Below are 19779 nucleotides of genomic sequence, written 5' to 3'. Positions count from 1 at the left end.
TATTCGGCCTATCTTTTCTTACGCGTCTCCAGCCTGGGCGACTTATTCGAAAAATGACCTCAAGAAATTACAGATCACACAAAACAAATTTTTAAGACAGATCACGAATGCTCATTTTTATGTTTCTAATGAAACTCTTCATAGAGATTTAAAAATAGAGAATATCGAGAATTTCCTCCATAATGCAAATCGGAAATTTTTTGATAAGGCGAGAAACTGCTCGTACATGAAATACTTTAAAGTTTTCGACTATACCGTGTTTCCTAAAGATGTCAAAATCAGACCTTTAGCGGTCTTCCTCACCAGGGACACTAATTTTCCTACTTAATCAGTCTTTTCATGCTACATCATCTTTTCTGTATATATTGTACATAAACTTTCGTATTGCAACTCGAACTCTTTTGTATTTTGTATTGTATATGCTCATTTATTGTATTTATTTTATGTAATAAAATTGTATTTGCTAATATATCATGTTTTTTCTTAGCATACCTATCATGAACAACTTTAACTCTGACACTCCACACCTTGCTGCCTCTCCTGGTCTTGGGCTTTAAGTTCGATTCTCTGCTTGTGGCGTCCTGTGGTCACCCCCTCTTTATCTCTTTTCCTACTGCCTCCTATCACTCGGTCCAGACACTTTTATGTCATGTGCCCCTCGGGCATACTTGTCATGAGCCGGACACGTTGCATCAAATGCAATATTTCGCATAAATTGTAATGAATGAATGAATGAATCACGAAAGCTTTCGCAAGCAGAAAGAAACTATAGTGCGTATGATCGGGAGCTACTGGCAGCTTATGCTGCTATTAGGCATTTTAAGCATATGTTGGAAGCACGGAACTTTTCTTTAATCACCGATCACAAACCGCTTACGTATGCATTCCGACAGCGTTTGGATAAGTGTTCACCTCGTCAGGCTAGGCAGTTAGACTTTATCTCACAATTCACCACTGAAATATACCATATAAAAGGTTCGGATAATATCGCCGCGGACACACTTTCGCGCATAGAAGCGATAAGCATGCCTAACCCTATCGACTATGAGAAAATTGCTAAAATGCAACAAATTGATCCAGAATTACAAACTTTACTTCAAGATTCAAAAGTTCTACAACTCAAAAAGTTACCTAATTGTAGTTTACCAATATATTGTGATTTGTCAACAGGTACCGTCCGCCCTTACATTCCCCCGGCATTCCGTGAGAAAGTTTTTTCCACATTGCACAATTTGTCTCACCCCGGCATTCGTGCATCAACAAAGTTAATATGTTCTCGGTTTGTTTGGTCTTCCATCCTAAAGATTGCGCACTATGGGCACGACAGTGCATTTCATGTCAGAAAGCAAAAGTAAGCAGACATACTGGAACCCCGTTAATGAAGTTTCCAGACCAATCACAGAGATTTGATCACGTCCACCTTGACCTCGTTGGTCCGCTACCTCCTTCTCAAAATAATTATTACTGTTTAACTATGATAGATAGGTTTACTAAATGGACCGAAGCAGTACCCATACCAGACATAACTGCATGCACAGTAGCACAAGCTTTCTATGACCACTGTGTGAAGTATGCTCCTTCAAAATTGCTCCACATTTTAAATAAATACATTTAATTACATTATATTACATAGTACAGTTACATAGCAAATATGCGTTACACAGCTCTTCACACTACATTCTCAAAACCCACGCCAACTCTCACTCAAATCGAAACTTTTTTTCACACAGTTGAGGCAAAGAATCTCTAAGGAGAAGAATGAAAGCTTCTATAGACACAATGTAAACCTGTTTCGCCTCTGCGCCGCTGTACCGAAGAGCCACAGCTATGCAGTGAAACACCAGCGCAGGGTGAAATTTAAACAGCGCAGTTCGAGGAGATAGTAAATTTTTTCTTTGAAATAACTCAAAATGTTTTTTTTTTTTCATACATTTCTGGAGTTTTATGAGCAAAAGGATGTTAGTTGGAATTTTGGGCGAATTATAGAAATCCTGTCCAATTTTTACTTTCAATTTAAACAGCGAGCCATACGAAGACAAAATTTAAATGAAATAAAATTCTTAATTCTTTTCTTCTGTAAACTTAAAAAGGGGGGAAAACACATGCCATACAAAACGTAATAAATTTTTATGAATCCATAGTTAAAATTTTACAGTGAAGTTTTAAAAGCAAAATTTGCAATAACTAACTGCAACAGAAAAAAATATTTAAAGACAATTAAAGGCACCCCTAAATAAATTGAAAACACTGAAATACATTATAATTATCCGACAACAACTTTAAAAACAAATTACCATGAAAACGTTTAGACAATTATTTGGAATGACCATTGTGAAAACCAAGAGCAAAGTCTTCACCCAATAGCCAAAACCATTTCACATTCATTACATTTAAAAAGTCTTTAAAAGAATTTCACATAGCTAAAACCAAGTACCTCTGACTACAACAAAAAAGAACGTTTTCGAACAACGTGGTAAAAGATTGCTAATATGGCCGACGGCATGCTGCTTTGTTGCCTCCTGATGTTATTTCGCACATGCGCAGTGAGGTACGGAGGGTGGATAGCTTTGGAATGGTTTGCCCCTTTAAAGTAAGCTTCAGGGATATACATAATGTGTCTCTTCGGTATGACGGAGCCACATTTGCCCCGGAGAACCTTTACTTCTTCTCCTTAGAGATTCTTTGGTTGAAGGGTGCTACAACGCCCTCTATGGGAGATCTCAACATACTCCCCAAGGATGACCGTTCAGGACATCAAACTACCTCTTACATGAAATTATTACTTAACATTATTCTTAGTAAACATATAATTTCTAGATTAAATAGTTCTTGCTTATAAATGAGTAATACTAAGCCTAAATTAACATATAACTATAAACAATGAATTACACAAAATTAAAAACATAAATATGTACAATAACATTAAAACTTAGAGAATTCAAATGAATATAGAGTTAAAGTTCAAAATCTTTCACGATACTTAACTGTCCATTGGTAACACACACAGTTTGTGAATGGGTCTCTTGAATTCACCATCAGCAGTTTTTACTTTTACAACACGCACTCTGTAATCATTACCTGGGTAAATTTCGGTGATACGTCCCAGTTTCCATTTATAAGGTATTTCTCCCACTTTCCTAGCCTGCCTTCGTGATGTAGTGGTCAGCACATTGAGCCGGTATTTCAGAGGTTCGTGGTTCGATTCCCAGTGAAGGCGGTTGCTAATTTTTATCTCTCTGGCTTCCAAAAAATCTTGATGTCGCTACAAGTGGCGCCCAAACTAAAAAGGCTTTGGATGATGATTCTCCACACCCAGGATTTGGCGATTGAGTCCCCTAAAAAACCAGTCGCCCTTTAAAAAGGGGAGTATATAAGGTATTTCTTCCACTTTTCTAGCGTGCCTTCGTGGTGTAGTGGTCAGCACATTGAGCCGGTATTGCAGAGGTCCGTGGTTCGATTCCCGGCGAAGGCAGTTGCTAATTTTTCACCTCTCCAGCTTCCAAAAAATGTCTCTACACTATTGTATCTGCTGTCTGTTAGGTATTTATTATGTATGTGATATTAACGGAAAGATTCAAGATGATGGGACAGATATGATGAAGGGCTTTGGTTGTATCTGTGACTTAAGAAAATGGTCCTTGAAGATGTTGAAAGTTTTCTTTCTTCGTTATTTAGATGCAGCTAACAAAATATTGGTTTTATCCTTTAGATTCTAGAGATTATAAACTATCACTAATCACTATTATAAATAATGAAGGATCTGTATGTATGTTCTTTAGATTGTGGGAAAAGGGTGGCACGTAGTCGCCAAATTTTCAACACACATACTCCTCCATCCAAACATATGCATCTGGAAACCTAATTTAAAATTTTCATTATATTGATTTCTTACTTTGTGGGAGTTTAAGGAACTTTCAATAAAAAAACTCAATGATTTAAAAGCTTTCTGTTGCCACTGGGCAAAGCGTAAAATATTTATATTTCAGAATTCATCGGAAACCTCAGCGATATCAAAGAAAATAATTGCAATGCATTTGTCTTTTGAATTCAGTCAGCAAACTCAGCACATGCTTTGCCATTACTTGGATTAAAATATTTTTATCTTCCACGAGGCAGGGTGTTATTTTACAGCGAAGTGTAAGATAATATTTAATTTTTCTTTCAAATTTATTCTATCATTGATTAACAAACTAAACAATTTAAAAGAAATAAATGCTGATATATTTCAATAATTATTAATTACTAGCTGGACCTGGGAAACTGCATTAGCTATATTTTTTAAAATCATTACGCATTTTTTTTTTTCTTCTGTATGATAACTATATGTCTTGCAAGCGGCTACTGATGCAAAATGATCAGATGAAGTGTATGTATTATATATTCTTTTTTTTTTCCTACTTTTCTTTATTTCTTTCTTCTTCTGTCTCCCCCCCCCCTTTTTTTTTACAGTAACAGAAATTGCTTAGCCATGATGCGATTGTCTTCAGGCAAGTTAATTTTTCAAAAGAATCATACATTTCCTCACTTTTATCTCTAAGAAGTTCTGATGTGAAGTTCAAAACGAATAAAATTTATTTTAAAAGCTTAAATTGTTTAATCTTTTCTCTTAATATATTTTATATTAGCCAATCAAAAATAATTTTCATCTGGAATAGAATTCTATGTAAAATTCTCTTGAAGGACTGAAAGACTTCTCTGAAATAAATATCAAACAAATGTTGAATTTTTCTAACTAATGTTCAAACTGACATATTTGCATTTATAATATCTGCATTTATAATAATTCATGATTGTTATTTTTGATCATATAGCTATGCTTTGAAATATGGTCTGTATAATTTCACTCTCACAGAAAGTTTATTTAGTAGCAATACAAGAACTCTTTTTTTTTAATAAATACATTAATTCTTCTATAGCATTTAAAGGAGAATAAGCACAAAACGTATATGAAAGATAGTTCCCGGTTCCATGAAGTTCATACATTTCAAGCTTTCCAACAGTAAATGGTGTCTTGAAGAAATCGGAATTTCATTTATTGCCCGAATATAGGTATGCATTTATATTTATAGCTATTGCTTTTCTTTTCTTTATAGTTGTATAGTTTTCTAATTTTAAATAATTTAATACATTTTAGAGTAATGCAATTTTTATGCATAATTTTTTCATCCGAACTCCTTAAACAGTCGCTTTTACTTTCACTTTAGCACTCTTTGTCAACTGCAATATAGATTAATGCCAATTGTTGCCAGTTGTTGAGTTGTTTATCTCCCAAATTGTGCAAGTGCATTGTTCATCAATGTAACAAAATTAATTACTCACAAATAATTTTATATATCTATTTAATAATATTATTTATATTTTGAAGGACATATTAGTTTATACGTAAGTGTAATAAATAAAATATGTTTCTAACTCTTATGCATTGTTGGCATTAAAATAACTAATGGCAGTAATGAATTTTGTACCTTAAGACTGCTATCCTCTATATATATTTCAAGGTAAAATTTCTTCTTTAATTGAATATTTTTTAATTCAAAATTTTTCCTCACTCTTAAAAAATAAAAAGACCCCCAGTTTATAGCTTTAATAAAAACATGAGTATTGATAATTCTGTCTGAAGTTTCTCCCCTGGCAGAATAAATTTTGGCCATCAAAGGACTTGGAATATTGCTTGTAACATTCTGGATTTGATTTTCATCCCTAGGCTATGCGCTATTTTCCTACCTTATGTGTAATCAAAATACAATTTAGTATTCTTGAGATATGTAGATATCAGAGATGCAGATTCTTGAGATATGTAGACACTTAGCACTATTCTAAATCTGTGGGCTATTTTAGAATTCTTGAAAACACAATAATAAATAGCGTGCTGTTAACTGGAAGCTTTATTGATAGCATAAATGGTAGATAAGTACCTGTCACATATGTTTATATGTATTGCGTTTTCTTTTCTTACAATAAAGTAAGCTGGGAACAGAAATTTTTTTCTGAGGAAGTATTTCAATGTGTCCAACCACATCATGTGCTTAGATAATCTGTATGAAATAGATTGTTTGCCTCTCAGCAACTACATTAATGCTGTCTAATAGCTCGCAAAATGAAAAGTTTTATAGTAATTAAAATGCTTTAAAAAAATCTGAATCATATAATTTTAAATTAAATGGAGTAATTTTTCTGTGCTTCTGGGAAGCAATGTCTTCATAATTACATGCACTTAATAAACAAATTATTGCATTGTAATGCTAATAATTAATGTATAGCAATGTATTAAAGGTAATGCAAACTGAGAACTATAAATCATTCTTTATTGCAAAGGTTCAATTTACACATTAATTTATACCTTTCTACTGACAGAGTGCCAGTCCCTAAATGTGCACCAAAGCACCAAATGTGGTGCCTATTTTTTAATGTATGCTATGCTGAATTTATGCAACTTTGTGGTGTTTTTGTTTAAAAAAACACTAGAGAATTGCACAAATTCGGCATCATAAACAGCCTTGGCATTTCACTCGTTAAATTTATTTTTTGGGTTATTTGTCTTTATTTATTTATTTACTTATTTGTATTTATTCTGGATTTTAAAAATATCGAGTTTTAATGAAAGTTTCCCGCCACTTTAAAAATTGTCTAGTCAAACAGTTCGCTGTAGCTTGTTTAATCATATTTGTGAAACGATTTTTGGCATTTAAAGGGATGAGACCTCCTTTGGGATACTGTGTTGTGAAATTTATAAAAAATAACATTATCGTTAAGTACAAATTGTCTGAAATGGAATTATCACGCTACCGGATTAGAACCATCATTTACTTCAAGTTCTGTTGCAAAAAGTCAGCTACAGAATGTCACTAATTCATGCGTAAAGCATTAGGTACTAATGTTGTGTGATACGACACTGTGAAGGTTTGGTAGAGAAAATTGAAAAAAAAAAAAAAAAAAAAAAAAAAAAAAAAGACTATGATATTCAAGGAGCAGAGCACTCTGGCGCCGGCCTACTGATGGTGATGAGGCCCGCCTGGGAGAACTTGTGGAAGAAGATCAGTATACAGCCACTCGAGAGCTTGTTAAGGAAATAGACATTAGTGTCATGTCCATTAGTCGCAGTATGCATCGCATAAACTTGACGTACAAGTTCAATTGCTGGGTACAGCATGAGCCGAGTCAAACAGATAAGGGCAGACGTGTTCGGGCCTGCACTAATCTGCTCGAATATCAACGCAAGGACAAAATTCTGTACCGGATTGTCATTTGTAATAAGAAGCGGATTTCATTCAACAACACAGACCGAAAAAGGGAGTTCGTCTGCACATAGTGAGCCCATCGACAGCGTCGCAAGTGCAATCTGACTAACAAAAAGATCATGCTTTGTATTTGGTGGTATTATCCACAAAGAGTGTCTGGGAAAAGGTAAAATCCTCGATAATAAGGTATACAACGAGATTCTAGTCCGTGTTGGCACTGCTATCAAGGAGAAATGTCGAAGTGAATTCCGGCGCAAAAAGGTAATGTTTCATGAAGATGAATGCAAGAGCACATGTGTTTGCATTCATCGGCTGGATTCTGTACTAGAATGGGATCTTTTGGCACACCCACTATATAGCTGCGACATCGTTCCTTCGGACTTCTACCTTTTTTCACACCTGCAGCTACATCTTCTTGTTGTAATCTTCCATTTTCCACAGGATATCCGATATCAGGTTGATCTGTTTTTGAACTCGCAGTCACCAAGTTTCTCGGATTATGGCTTTGAAAAACTACCAAAATGTTGGTAGAAGATCATAGACGTGGGGGTTGATTACTACTCGCACTAAAGGTATTACTTTCGTGTTTTTTTTTTTTTTTTTCTTCTAACTTTATTGGCGGAAAACTTTCGTTACAACCATATAGCTATACTTCTCATGAAGAAGAATAACTCTTTATGTTATCATTAAGGTTGCTACTTTAATGTGATAACATGTATATTCAGCACTAAGTGGCACTCATTTAGCATAAAAGTATCATTGATTGTTTTCCCGGCAAAGGTAACCAGTAGAGAACGCCAACATGGCGTATTGTGGTGGTGACGAGTTCTATGCAGCTCTGGACAATGAGCTTCAAAAGGTGGAATCAGCCATCGTATCGAAATGCAATATGAATCCGCAGATTCGTGATGATGCGAAGAAGGCTTTGGGTGAGATTAAAAGTTTGATTACTAGGTATGTTGAGCATGTTAAATCTGTAAATTTTCGTGAAGCTTGTAAAGAAAGCTTATTGAATTCAGTCATGCAAACGAAATCGTATGCTAATGCTGTGGCGCCATCTGTTGGACAAATCAGACTGATTCAGATTGCTGCGTTTTTATGAGTACACAAAACTGTACATCTGATGAATTTAAAAAGCTCCTTAAAGCTGAAATCAACCCTCGGAAACATAAAATTGGAATTAGCAATATTCGAACAGTTCATAACAATAAAGTAATGGTGAAATGTGCTTCGGGATATGATAAAGAAAAACTGTTTACTGCTTTGCAGGAAGACTCATCTATTTTGAATCCCTCTATTCTAAGACTAAAATATCCTACAGTTTTACTTAAAAATGTGCCAAACAGCATTAGTAATAATGAACTGTTAAAAATTATTGAAGAACAAAATCCTGAAATTACCGTGAGTGAAGAGACTTGGAAAGACGTTAAAGTTCGCTTTACTTTAAAAAAGTTTCAACGTGAGAGAAGCGTGGTTATTGAGGTGCATCCTGCTATGCGCAAGCATATTTTAAATTTTGGGCGTATTAAAGTGATATGGAATATGTGTAAAGCTGAAGATTTTGTTGTTTTAAATAGATGTTTTAAATGTTTAGGCTACCACAGAAGTCTTAATTGCAGAAATCCCTTGGCTTGTTATTGCTGCTGTGGTGAGCATAAGAGTTCAGAATGTGATAAAAAAGAAGTGCAAGTGTGTATTAATTGCATAAGATTTAATAAAAAGACGAAAAATGCAACTAAGAAAGTTGATGTAAATCCTAAGCCGTTTTCTGGAACTTGCCCCAGCCATACATTTATGATGAATCTTGCAGCTTCAAAAATTTACTATGGGTAAGTCCGACAATTTGTCTGTTTCTTTTGTACAAATGAATTTGCACAAATCAAAACGTGCTACTCAGCAACTTATTTTTTATATGGAGGCAAATGACACTGATGTCGCACAGATTCAGGAGCCGCACTTTTATAAAGGTGTTCTTCCTGGCTTTTTAATAAAATATAAAGTTTACTATGATTCCGAAGCAGACGTTGTCAAGTCTGCTGTTATTGTTCGTAACCAGAATCTTTCTCCTTTTTTGGACTTAAATCATACAGTTTATAATACTGTTGTTTTAGATATAAAAATCAATGGATCTGACTTGACTAGTTGTTCCGCTTATTTCGAGCCCCAAACTAATATTGACATAGAACTATTAAAAATTTCACAAATTTTAACGATGAAGAAACCATGCAATTTTTTATGTGGTATGGCCAATCAGCGATTTGGCATAGACCTATTACTGATGCTAGAGGAACGAAACTTAGTGATTTTATTAGTGCGAATCATTTGTTTCTACTTAATGAAAATCGCGGACCTACTTTCTGTTCCACGCAAGACTCGAGTTATATTGACCTTACGCTTTGTAGCTTAGGACTGCTGCCATACGTTCAAGGTTGGGATATCTCTGAGGAAGATTCTCTTTCTGATCATAAAATGATTATCTTTGAAGTTGTTTTATGCCGTCCGATTATATCTTCTAATTTGTGTACTTTTAATTTAAAAAGAGCGAGCTGGTTTTTATTTACTGAACTTTGTAAGGGAGAATTGTGTAACTTGAATATCCTTCTTAACAGTTGCTCTGATTGTATTGCATTAGAAAATGTTGTAAGCAGACTTTCTACCATTGTTTTTAATTGTGCTTTACTTTCAATTCCGATGAAGAAAAGTAAGAAGAATGTGGTCCCTTGGTGGTCTAAGGAAATTGATTGTTATAGAAAGCATGTAAATGCTGCTAGGCGTAGATTCCAGAGAGAAAGAAACTGTCTTCTTAAAAATATTTATAAAATTAAATATTTCGAATTGCGGCATAAGTACAAGGCTAAATTAGCTAATGCTAAGCTTGAGTCGTGGAGAAATTTTCTCTCAACTATTACTGTTCACAATGTCTGGAAATCTATATATAAGTATGGGATTAAGGCAAATTTTGCGAAAAGGATTGAGATTTCCGGAATTAAACATACGGATGGCAGTGTTACTTCGAGTTTGAGTGATACAATTGTTGCTATAATGACAAAGAACTTCCCAAGAGATAATGCGCGTGATGATAGAAATTCTCATAGAACTATGCGCACTGTGTCTGCTGGACCTTATATTTCTTTATGGACTGTCCGTTCTCTGCTTCAGAAGTTAACAGTGTTATTAAAAATCTCAAGAAGAACAAATCACCTGGGCTTGACTCTCTTTCTAATGAAATTGTACAGCACTTTCATGCGGTGGATAGCACATTTCTACACAGACGTTTCAACCTTTGTTTACAATTACCAGTTTTTCCAGCACAACGGAAGAGAGCTCGGGTTGTTTTGATTCCTAAAACTTTAGATACAAGAACCCCTTATCTTAATAATATTAGATGCATTAGTCTTTTGCCTACTTTGGGAAAATGTCTTGAAACTCTCTTTATTAACAGAATAAATTGGTATTTGAGACAAAAATGCTTTTATAATGATTCTCAGTTCGGATTTACTCCTCGGAAGTCCGCTGAAGACGCCATTATTCGCCTTTGTAATATCTTGCAGTGGGCAAAGAAAATGAAGTATACTACACTTCTTATTTTCCTGGATTTCAAAGGAGCTTTTGATAATGCTTGGTGGCCATCTATCTTAAAAATTTTAAAAGATGCTGGTATACCACATAATATCTATAACCTTCTTAAAAGCTTCTTGAACGAGAGGACTGCTGAGCTTCAGCTTGGGAACGAAGCTAAGGTTTATTTTCTAGAAAAAGGCTGTCCTCAAGGCTCTGTATCCGGACCTACTCTTTGGAACATAATCATAAATGATCTTTTAAGTCATCTCGACGGTTGTTTAAAAATTGCGTTTGCAGACGACTTACTATTAATTTTCCAAGGAAAGATTCTGAATAACATTCTTTTGAGAGCACAAGAAGTTCTAGATTTCGACTCCAGTTGGGCGATTTCTCATAAACTCACTTTCAATCCTTCAAAAAGTAAAGCTATGCTTGTTCCCAGTACGTTTGATGAACAAAATATTGCTTCTTTGATGCTCGATAATTCTCCGTTGGAATTTGTAGAAAATGTTAAATATCTTGGTGTCATTCTTGACCAAAAATTAACATGGAAAAATCACATTGAATTCCTTTCTGCTAAATGTGAAAAAATTATTAATGGCTTTCACCGAATTGCCAAAAATACTTTTGGAGTAAGCTATGATGTTAAGAAACTCATGTATAAGCAGTGTATTGTACCTTTCATTTCGTACGGCTGTCGTGCTTGGGGACATGTTCTTGCCAAGAAGGTTAACAAAAGAAATTTAAGAAAGATTCAACGGAGAATTCTTCGTATTATTAGTGGTTATAGAACCTTAAGCTATGAGGCTACTTTTGTTCTTGCAGGAGTTCCGCTTATTGATTTTGAAATTGCATATAAGAATAATATTTTTGAGTCATTGGCAACTCATGCTTCGGAAGACTGTATTAATGGAATTGTCCCCTTCACTGATCTTCCTCATCCCGCTTCTTTAGAACCCATAAATTTCTGCGATTATAAAGAGACTTTCTTTCTTTCCACCAACAGCGAGGCAGCCGGTCCACTGGGTAGTTAGCATATCGGCCAGGTAGCCCCGCTGACGGAAATAACTTGAACAAAAGACACACTTATAAATACATATTGTGCTCAAGACGACTGCTGGGGGCAGTGCAAACAAATGCTGGACGAAGACGATAGTGCATGATGGAAGAAGGGTGCATTGCGGGCGTGAAGAATAATTCCAGTTACATATTTACAGAGTAATGGATAGGTGGTTACAAATACTAAAAGTAATAAGAAGTAAAATACTAGAAAGTAAAACAATGCATAAAATAAAAAAAAAGGCAAAACAGTGGAAACAATACATAAAATAAGGCAAAATACATAGTTCAAGGTTCATAATTCAAGGTTTAAAGTTCAAGAAGATAAATATATACAGGGAATAAGAAAAGCCGAATAAGCTAACTTAAGATAAAATTAGTTCGCTACAGGTACAGAGCATACAGGGGCTGTGCTGGTGACGAGGATGGTGGCTGAGAATTACTCCAGCCTGTCTGAGATTATGCGTGCAATGTTTATGCAATCGCATATGCGTTTCAATGCATTGCGATTTTTTGAAGTAGCTTCGGCCCATGCATGGATGTGGTTTGCTACTGGTTGCCTAAGATGATATTTAGCGGTCTCTCTGCAAGCGAACAGATAGTGGTCCGGATCTCCTACCATCCCGCATGAGCAATGCTCGTTTTCGCGTCGTCTGAAGCGATGCAGGTAGGTCATGAAGGGACCATGTCCTGTTAGATACTGAGTAAAGTGAGACGAGCCAGATTTTAGAAGCCGGCAGACTTTTGGAAAAAATCTGTAAACTCTTCTGCCGGTGGTTTCTGTCTCCCTGTTGCCAACGTTCATACGGTTTTCTTTACAGATGGCAGCAAGATGAACAACAAGGTTGGCCTTGCATTTGTTCTTTTTGAAGGCCATTCCGAGATTTGTTTTCTTAGACACCGTATACGGAATTAATGTACAGTTTTTCAAGCAGAACTTCTGTGCATTTATCTTGCCGTCAAATGGATTCAGGATCATGGGACAACATCCTCAAAGTACCTTATTTGTTCTGATTCTCTTTCTTCTCTTCAACTTTTGAACAGTATTACCAGCTGCGATAAATTAGTTATCGAAACCCTAGTAACTGTTAGTTCACTTAGAATTAGAGGTATTGATATCTGCTTTGCTTATGTGCGTGCTCATCATGGTTTCTACGGAAATGAAAGAGCTGATTTCTTAGCTAAAGATGCCTTAAATTTACCCATTGATATCAACATTAGCATTCCAAAGAGTTATTGGAAGTCCTTTCATTATAAAAAGCTTTTAGCTATGTGGAATGAGGAATACATTTCATCTTCTAATGCTGAAGTCACCAAAAAGTTCCTTCCTTCTATTTACCATAGACTGAATTCCGAGTCTTTCCTCTCGTTAAATTTTAAAGTGTCTCAGTTTTTATCTGGTCACGGTAAATTTGCAAACTATCTGTTTCGTTTTAATCTACGATCAAACAATTTATGTGAATGTTCAAAAAGAGTTCCTCAGGATGTGGAACATTTGATTTTCTTGTGCCCTACATTTGATGGCCCTAGATTATGCTTACAGAACGATTTGAAAATGTTCGGAGTGACTTATCTGTTTTTGTGAAGTCCAGACTGCTGTTCTCTGCTTTTGTTCGCTTTATTTATGCATGTAATTTTTAATGTTTATTTATACATGTAACCTTTAATGTTCTAGTTAACTTACTTCTGTAAGCCCCGTGTTGTATATATGTGGTGCACGGGGAGTCTGTATGTTCTTAAAGGAAAAAAAAGAAAAAAAAAAAGGTAACCAGTATAATAAAATACATTTTAAGCTGATATTTATAGCATATGAAATTTCCCCAATATTAACCCCTTGACGTACAAATAAAATACGCGTCCGAAGAACACAATTTAATTTGGACACTCATGTGCAAGCTTAGAAACAGAACATTTTATTTTCAAATTTAGATTTCTATGTAACAATAATAATATACTGTGCGGCGTTCGCCGAAGAAAGTTTTGGACGTCTTGGAGACGTCAAAATCTACAATAGCACAGGATATCAACGACGTCTCCCGAACGTTATTGCATGTCAGGTGGTTAACTCAGGAAGCCTGCAAGGGCTTGTGTGTTAAAATGTTATGAAATTGAAATTTTTTGAACATATTTATGTTTATATCGTGGTAAGAATTGATAAAGCAGCCTAGTATTTCATAGTTGCCAATTCTTTGAATTTTACCAAACCTGAAGAGTTGGCAGTTGTGAATCCAACCGGGATTTTACCAGGAGACTCCTGGTTTTTCGACTATTCGGTCTTTTTTGCCTTCTTTTCTCTCTCTCTCTTTTTTGTTTTTGTAGCATTTGCTAATGAAAGTGATTTTCAGCAATAAAATTAAATAGAGCAAATAAAATTAATTCGTACAAATGAAAATTGCACAAGTTTAATGATTCAATAGAAAGAAATTTGTACAATTGGTTTCATTCTCCACCCCTAGTGATTTTCAGTATAATTTTTACCATTAAATTTTGTTTGATCTGAATTTTCGTAATCTACTGTAGACAATAATAGAACTTTATATGAAGATTCAGCCAAATGTTTAATCTAAGTATTTGTATTTAATTTTGTTTTAGTCAATATATATTACATTGCTAAGTTTATCGTCATAATAGTATGTATATTAATTATTTATTTTTAAAAATTAATTATTAATAATTTTTTGAATTAGAAGTATATTTAATATGAATCCTTCCTCTGCTACTGTGAATTTTCTCAGAATAAAAGTGTTTTAATATACTAATATTACACTGTGTAGGGTTTATATTTATTTTAACTAACATTTATTTTAAGTTTAAACTATCTTTCCTGTCAAGCCTTACTTTCTCCTGGAACTGCCAATGCCAGAGTATGTAAATTTTAGTTGAACGCGCAAGGATTCAAATTATCAGCGGAAGTATTCTGAGTTAAATAGAAAGGAAACGAGTTCGAGGTGTGCTGTTCTTACTTCACGAGCGCGGAGGTAGTTAGCCAGAAATTGAAGAACCCCGCGTTTCGGCCTGTGTGCTTGCCTAGGAGAATTGTTAATTGTTCAAAGTGATATTCCAAAGTTTGCTGAATTAGCAGCGGTATTGTAAAACGCGGTGAGGGTAGTTACTTTTAGAGAGCCTCGTAGTTAGAGTCTATGTATTAGTTTCTTTTCAGGTTCTTATTTTTATTTTACCGCCGAGTTGGCGTAGTTTGTGAGCGTCAAGAGCACGCACTTGTAATTTATTACGTTGAATAAAAAGGGACTTAAACCCTTAGCAAGACTCTGTCATTTATCCAGTTTCAACAGTCACCTCTTGGTTGCGTGCAAGTTGGAGGCGCGCAACTCTACATTGGCGCCCGAGCACTTATCGAACTTAAATGGCCGACAGTCGGATGGAAGCCGCTGGGCAACACCAAGAAATGGCAAGCCAATTGGAAGGATTTGGATACCTGGTCCAGACTTTGAGAGCGTCAATCAAGCCAAACGTCAATTTCGACGGAAAAAATTCGGTGGCGATATTTCTAGAAGGCCTAGAAAATCACTTTCAGCTCTACCCTGTGCCTGAAAGACAAAAAGTTGCCATCGCCACATCCGTACTAAGAGGACAGGCCGCGCTATGGTGGAAGAATATAGGCAAATTTTTATTAGGGGAATTTGGAAGCCAGACATATACATTTGAAAATTTCAAAAAATCGTTAGTAAAGGCCTTCCCCATAGTGAAAGATCGAGCAAGGCTGGAACTATATAGTTTCTATCAACGGGATATAGAAGAGTTGACGGACTTTATTCTACGAAAAATTAAGCTGACGGATATGCTGTATGGGAAGAAACCCGACACGGAGATTATTGAAATAATCTTACCAAGATTGTTATACCCGCTGTTCAAGACAACTTCAAAATTAGAAACCCAAGCACATTGCAGGAGCTCTTCGACTTGGTTTCAAAATCGCAGAATAGCGGAAAAAGCTAGAGGGGCAACGTATTCTCAAAGTACCCGAAGGAAATCTTCAAATGAGGAAACCAGAAATGCAAATCGCTCTTATGGGGAAAAGAGCTATCAAGCTAACTCATCGAACCTCGAAGGTCAAGGCCCAAAAGGAAAATTCGAAAATAAACATCCGCGTACCCAGAAGGCACAAATTGAAAGGAAAGCTTTAAACGAGTAGAGGGGGCCTGTGAAAGGGAGGGTCCAGACCCCGGAAGTTTTAAAAAAACCCTCAAAAAGACATTTAAATACGGTCATCGTAAAAAACTCACATCTACCAATTATACAAGTCCTGGTTGGCGATGTACCAGTAGAAGCCCTCATCGATACAGGAGCAGAAGGAAATTTTATGAGCGAAAATTTCTTCAAAAAGAATTTTTATAGAGTACGATTATTTAAAACCAAAAATACGGAAATTATAGCGGCGCAAGGAAAAACATGTCACTGCATCGGGAAATTATCATTAAACATACAGGTAAAAGAGGAAAGCCTCAAAGTATTAATTTTTGTAGGAAGAATCTGCAAAATCCTCTTATTTTAGGTATGGACTTTTTAAGGGCCGCGAGGGCCAAGCTGAATTTTCAAGACAGTTCCGTGGTGCTGGAGATGGACCAGAGGGTGGTGGAACCTGTGGAGTTTTTAATGCTTTGAGAAACAATGCTTTTTTCACCTCCCCCCCTTTTAATCTGATCATGAAAAATTGTGCTTACACAGCATTTATTAGCTAGATTTGTGTAATCATTATTATTTTACTTTTTTGTTTTTTATAACGTATCCATTTATAAGGATGATCTTCAAATAATTAAAGAAAACAAAAAGACACAATAGATAAATAAGAAGATAATATATGCGACATGACGAAAACGTTCTACTGGGTGAAATTGGTCATAGTGCTCAGAGGGTTAAAAAAATTCTGTAAATATTCTTTTTCTTTTCCTTCTTTCTTTTTCTCTTCTCTTTCTTTCCTTTTCCCTTTCTCTCTTTGTTTTAAATATGACAGATTACACTTTTATTTGCAAAAACTTCGATTATGTCCTTTCTATATTATGCTAAGTATCTAATTTGCTAGCTTAAAAAATATCATTACCTTCCATTATCATAACCATTCATCCTTTTATTACTTTAGAAAACTTTGAGGTGTATCCTCTTTTAAAAATTTTATATAATCACTAACGTTAAGATCATTTGAAAAATGTATAAGAATTTATGTATCTTGAAGTTAAAAAGTAATTATTTTAAGCTTACTGAAATGTAATGAATTAAATATTGAAGTGTTATCTAATGTAATAGTTGCAATTTTGATATTAATGTAAAAAGTTTTTCATTCATCAGTGATTTAAAGAAAAGCTAATAATGAATTGAATGATAATAAGCTTGAATAAGATAGAATGATAATTGTTTGGAAATGTTTCAGACTTCACATCTGCCATACTTACATATTCTGTAATATTAATAATTTTCTTTCTGACAAATATTTAACATGATAAAAAATTTCACTAAGTCAGTACCAACTTACGATGGAAAATAATAAATCACAAACAACTTAATCTAAAAAGCAGTAAATCGCATAATTTAAATTTTGGGAACAATTTTACATGTAGGCGTGTTTGCATTTAAATTTTAGGGTTTATAATGAATTAAAATGAGCGTAATATTAAAATATAACCCCATTCAAAACTAAAACTGGTTATATTTTAGTTTAATGCAATAATAGGGAAAATTATTCCTCTGTATCGTTCTGAATGTTATCAGAATGGAGATTCACTGATTAGATATGGTAATTACTTCCCGTGTTAGAAAATTAAATTAATTAAATTAATTTAATTAATTTAATATTATAAAATTTTTTTGCCATAAATTGAAATTTAAATTTTCAGTTTTACTTGCGTTATGCATTATGAACTAATTTCATGTTTGCTTATGTATTTATTTATTTTATAGTGATGTACCACGAGAACTTCCTGCTCTTCATCCAAATGACGCAGAATTTTTCTAGCCAGATGTTTCATTTGATATGCCAGTATTAGAGAAAATCTGCAATGACTGTAACACTGATCTGTGTTCTTTAAAAGAAGAGGCTTATGTAAGTGCATCATGTTGCTCAGATGATTGTACTATACTTCCATATTTAGAAGATACCATTGAAAAGGCTACTGCAATTTCTATAGAAGCTGCTAGTCCGTTAGCATTGAATACCATAACTCAGAATATATCTAAGGACATTCCATTTCCTGGTATTTGTTATGAAACAAATGCAGCATTGTCAGTTACAAGTTCTGCTTCTTCATTAACTGTTGAAAATGTCACTGCATCTACAAATTGTACAAGTTATACTTCTGTTGTAGATATAAATGTGAATGATACCCTAAAAATATCTGATTTCCAAAAAACTAATATTGAAGAGACTGTAGGTTCGTTTGTAGAACGAGCTGTGATTACAAGCTCATGCAGCATACTTGATTCTTTAAATGTTCTGAATTATGATAATTCTTTTAGTTCTGTAAATGTAAATGAACTCTTAGATAAAACGGATTCCCAAGAAGCTGAAGTTGAGGAAAATGTATCCTTGCTTCTACATGAAACAATCAATAGACTTGATTCCCAAGGAATTTTGAAAGAAAATATTGAGCTGTATAATAAAGTAAGACAGACTGAAGAACAAGTTTGTGATAATAGGGAATTAAGCAGAACTGATTGTATGCTCACTATTTCTAGTGAAAATAATGTTCAAATGTCTAATTCAAATATGTTAATGCATGAACATAATGACAAACATACTCATATGCAGAGTGAAGTGCAAGTACAATGTGATATCAAGCTAATAGAAAATGAAGCGTGTGCAAGACAGCAGAGTAAGTTTGAAACTCCTTTGAATGAAAAAAGTGATGAAAGGATTTAACTTTATTCTGAAAGCCCATTAGTTGATGTTACTACATGCAGTGATCAAAAGAAACATGGCAAGCAAAGCATTTTCGTTGATTTTAGCAGCCAATTTATTAGTGCTAATGTAGACCATAGAGAGCAACATTCTGATATTCCAGAGAATTTCATTAAAAGATTCCAGATTGATGCAAATAAGTACGTTGAAATGGAATGTTTCGGTATTGTTACTAATGTAGAAAATGCCAGATGTAGAGAGAATGAAGGTGCTTCTTTACATGAGGAAGGTGAACAAACTCAGTTGTCGACTGAAAAGGAAAGATTTTTAATTCCTGTAAGACTTGAAGAAGAATCATTTTCTAAGTCTTATAAGATAAACTTAAAATTAATTGATACTGAAGCTGGAAATATATTAAACTGCAATATCTTAGACCAGAAGGAATTCAAACCACATGCTTTTAGAAATTCCTTGAATGAGCAAGATAAGAGTATTAAATTAAATACTTGTACAGATCATCCATTGTATAATGATGTTAATGAACGAATCATGCAGCCCAATGAACTGGATTCTTGTAAAGAAAGTAATCAGCGTAAAAAAAATCAAATATCATATTTGATGGTGAAGTAAATAATAACATTTGGGCCAAAATCCCAAAACTTGATGCTAGTGGACCAAAGAGGTGCTATGCTGATGGAGATATGGATATTTCAGACAAAACATTATTTGCTGAGGTATCTAAAACAAGTAATGAAAACTTAAGCAATGAATTAACCCTAAGTCCAGCACATATTTTAGGCAATGTAGAGTGTGGAAATAATTTTGCTCTTACAGCTGATGTTAGGAACGTGAAATCTTTTTTAAAAAATGTTTTCAGATAATATGAGCATGAAGAAAGTAGAAAAAGCATTGAACCGTACTTACTTGATGATCACGAACCTATTCAAGTCTGCATTGATTCAGAAGTACGTACAGCAAATTCAATTACTGTGTCACCATTAATGGAAGTGCCAAATAAGAAAAGTATTATTCAGGCTGTTGCTGATAAACCTTTAAGTACCACTTTAGATT

The 19779-nt window shown here is 34.5% G+C and overlaps 1 protein-coding gene across 1 annotated transcript; it reads left to right on the top strand.

Annotated features, from left to right (window-relative positions):
* Nucleotides 1–4916: 4916 nt before the first annotated feature.
* Nucleotides 4917–18730, top strand: LOC118179470 (uncharacterized). Its single transcript, XM_035348639.2, has 2 exons — nucleotides 4917–5049; nucleotides 17772–18730. Exon 2 carries the CDS (start codon nucleotides 17845–17847, stop codon nucleotides 18727–18729), a length of 885 nt encoding a protein of 294 aa, XP_035204530.1. The 5' UTR covers nucleotides 4917–5049; nucleotides 17772–17844; the 3' UTR covers nucleotide 18730.
* Nucleotides 18731–19779: the final 1049 nt, after the last annotated feature.

The sequence above is a fragment of the Stegodyphus dumicola genome, chromosome 1 (assembly GCF_044657685.1).
Source record: "Stegodyphus dumicola isolate Sdum_Otavi_A_Nest chromosome 1, ASM4465768v1".
NCBI classification, from domain to species: Eukaryota; Metazoa; Arthropoda; class Arachnida; order Araneae; family Eresidae; genus Stegodyphus; species Stegodyphus dumicola.
This window is presented reverse-complemented; position numbering and strand designations above follow the sequence as displayed.

Bases quoted from the DNA above. Each gene is read 5' to 3' on its own strand.
- LOC118179470 (XM_035348639.2), top strand. From the start codon at position 17,845: ATGCCAGTATTAGAGAAAATCTGCAATGACTGTAACACTGATCTGTGT.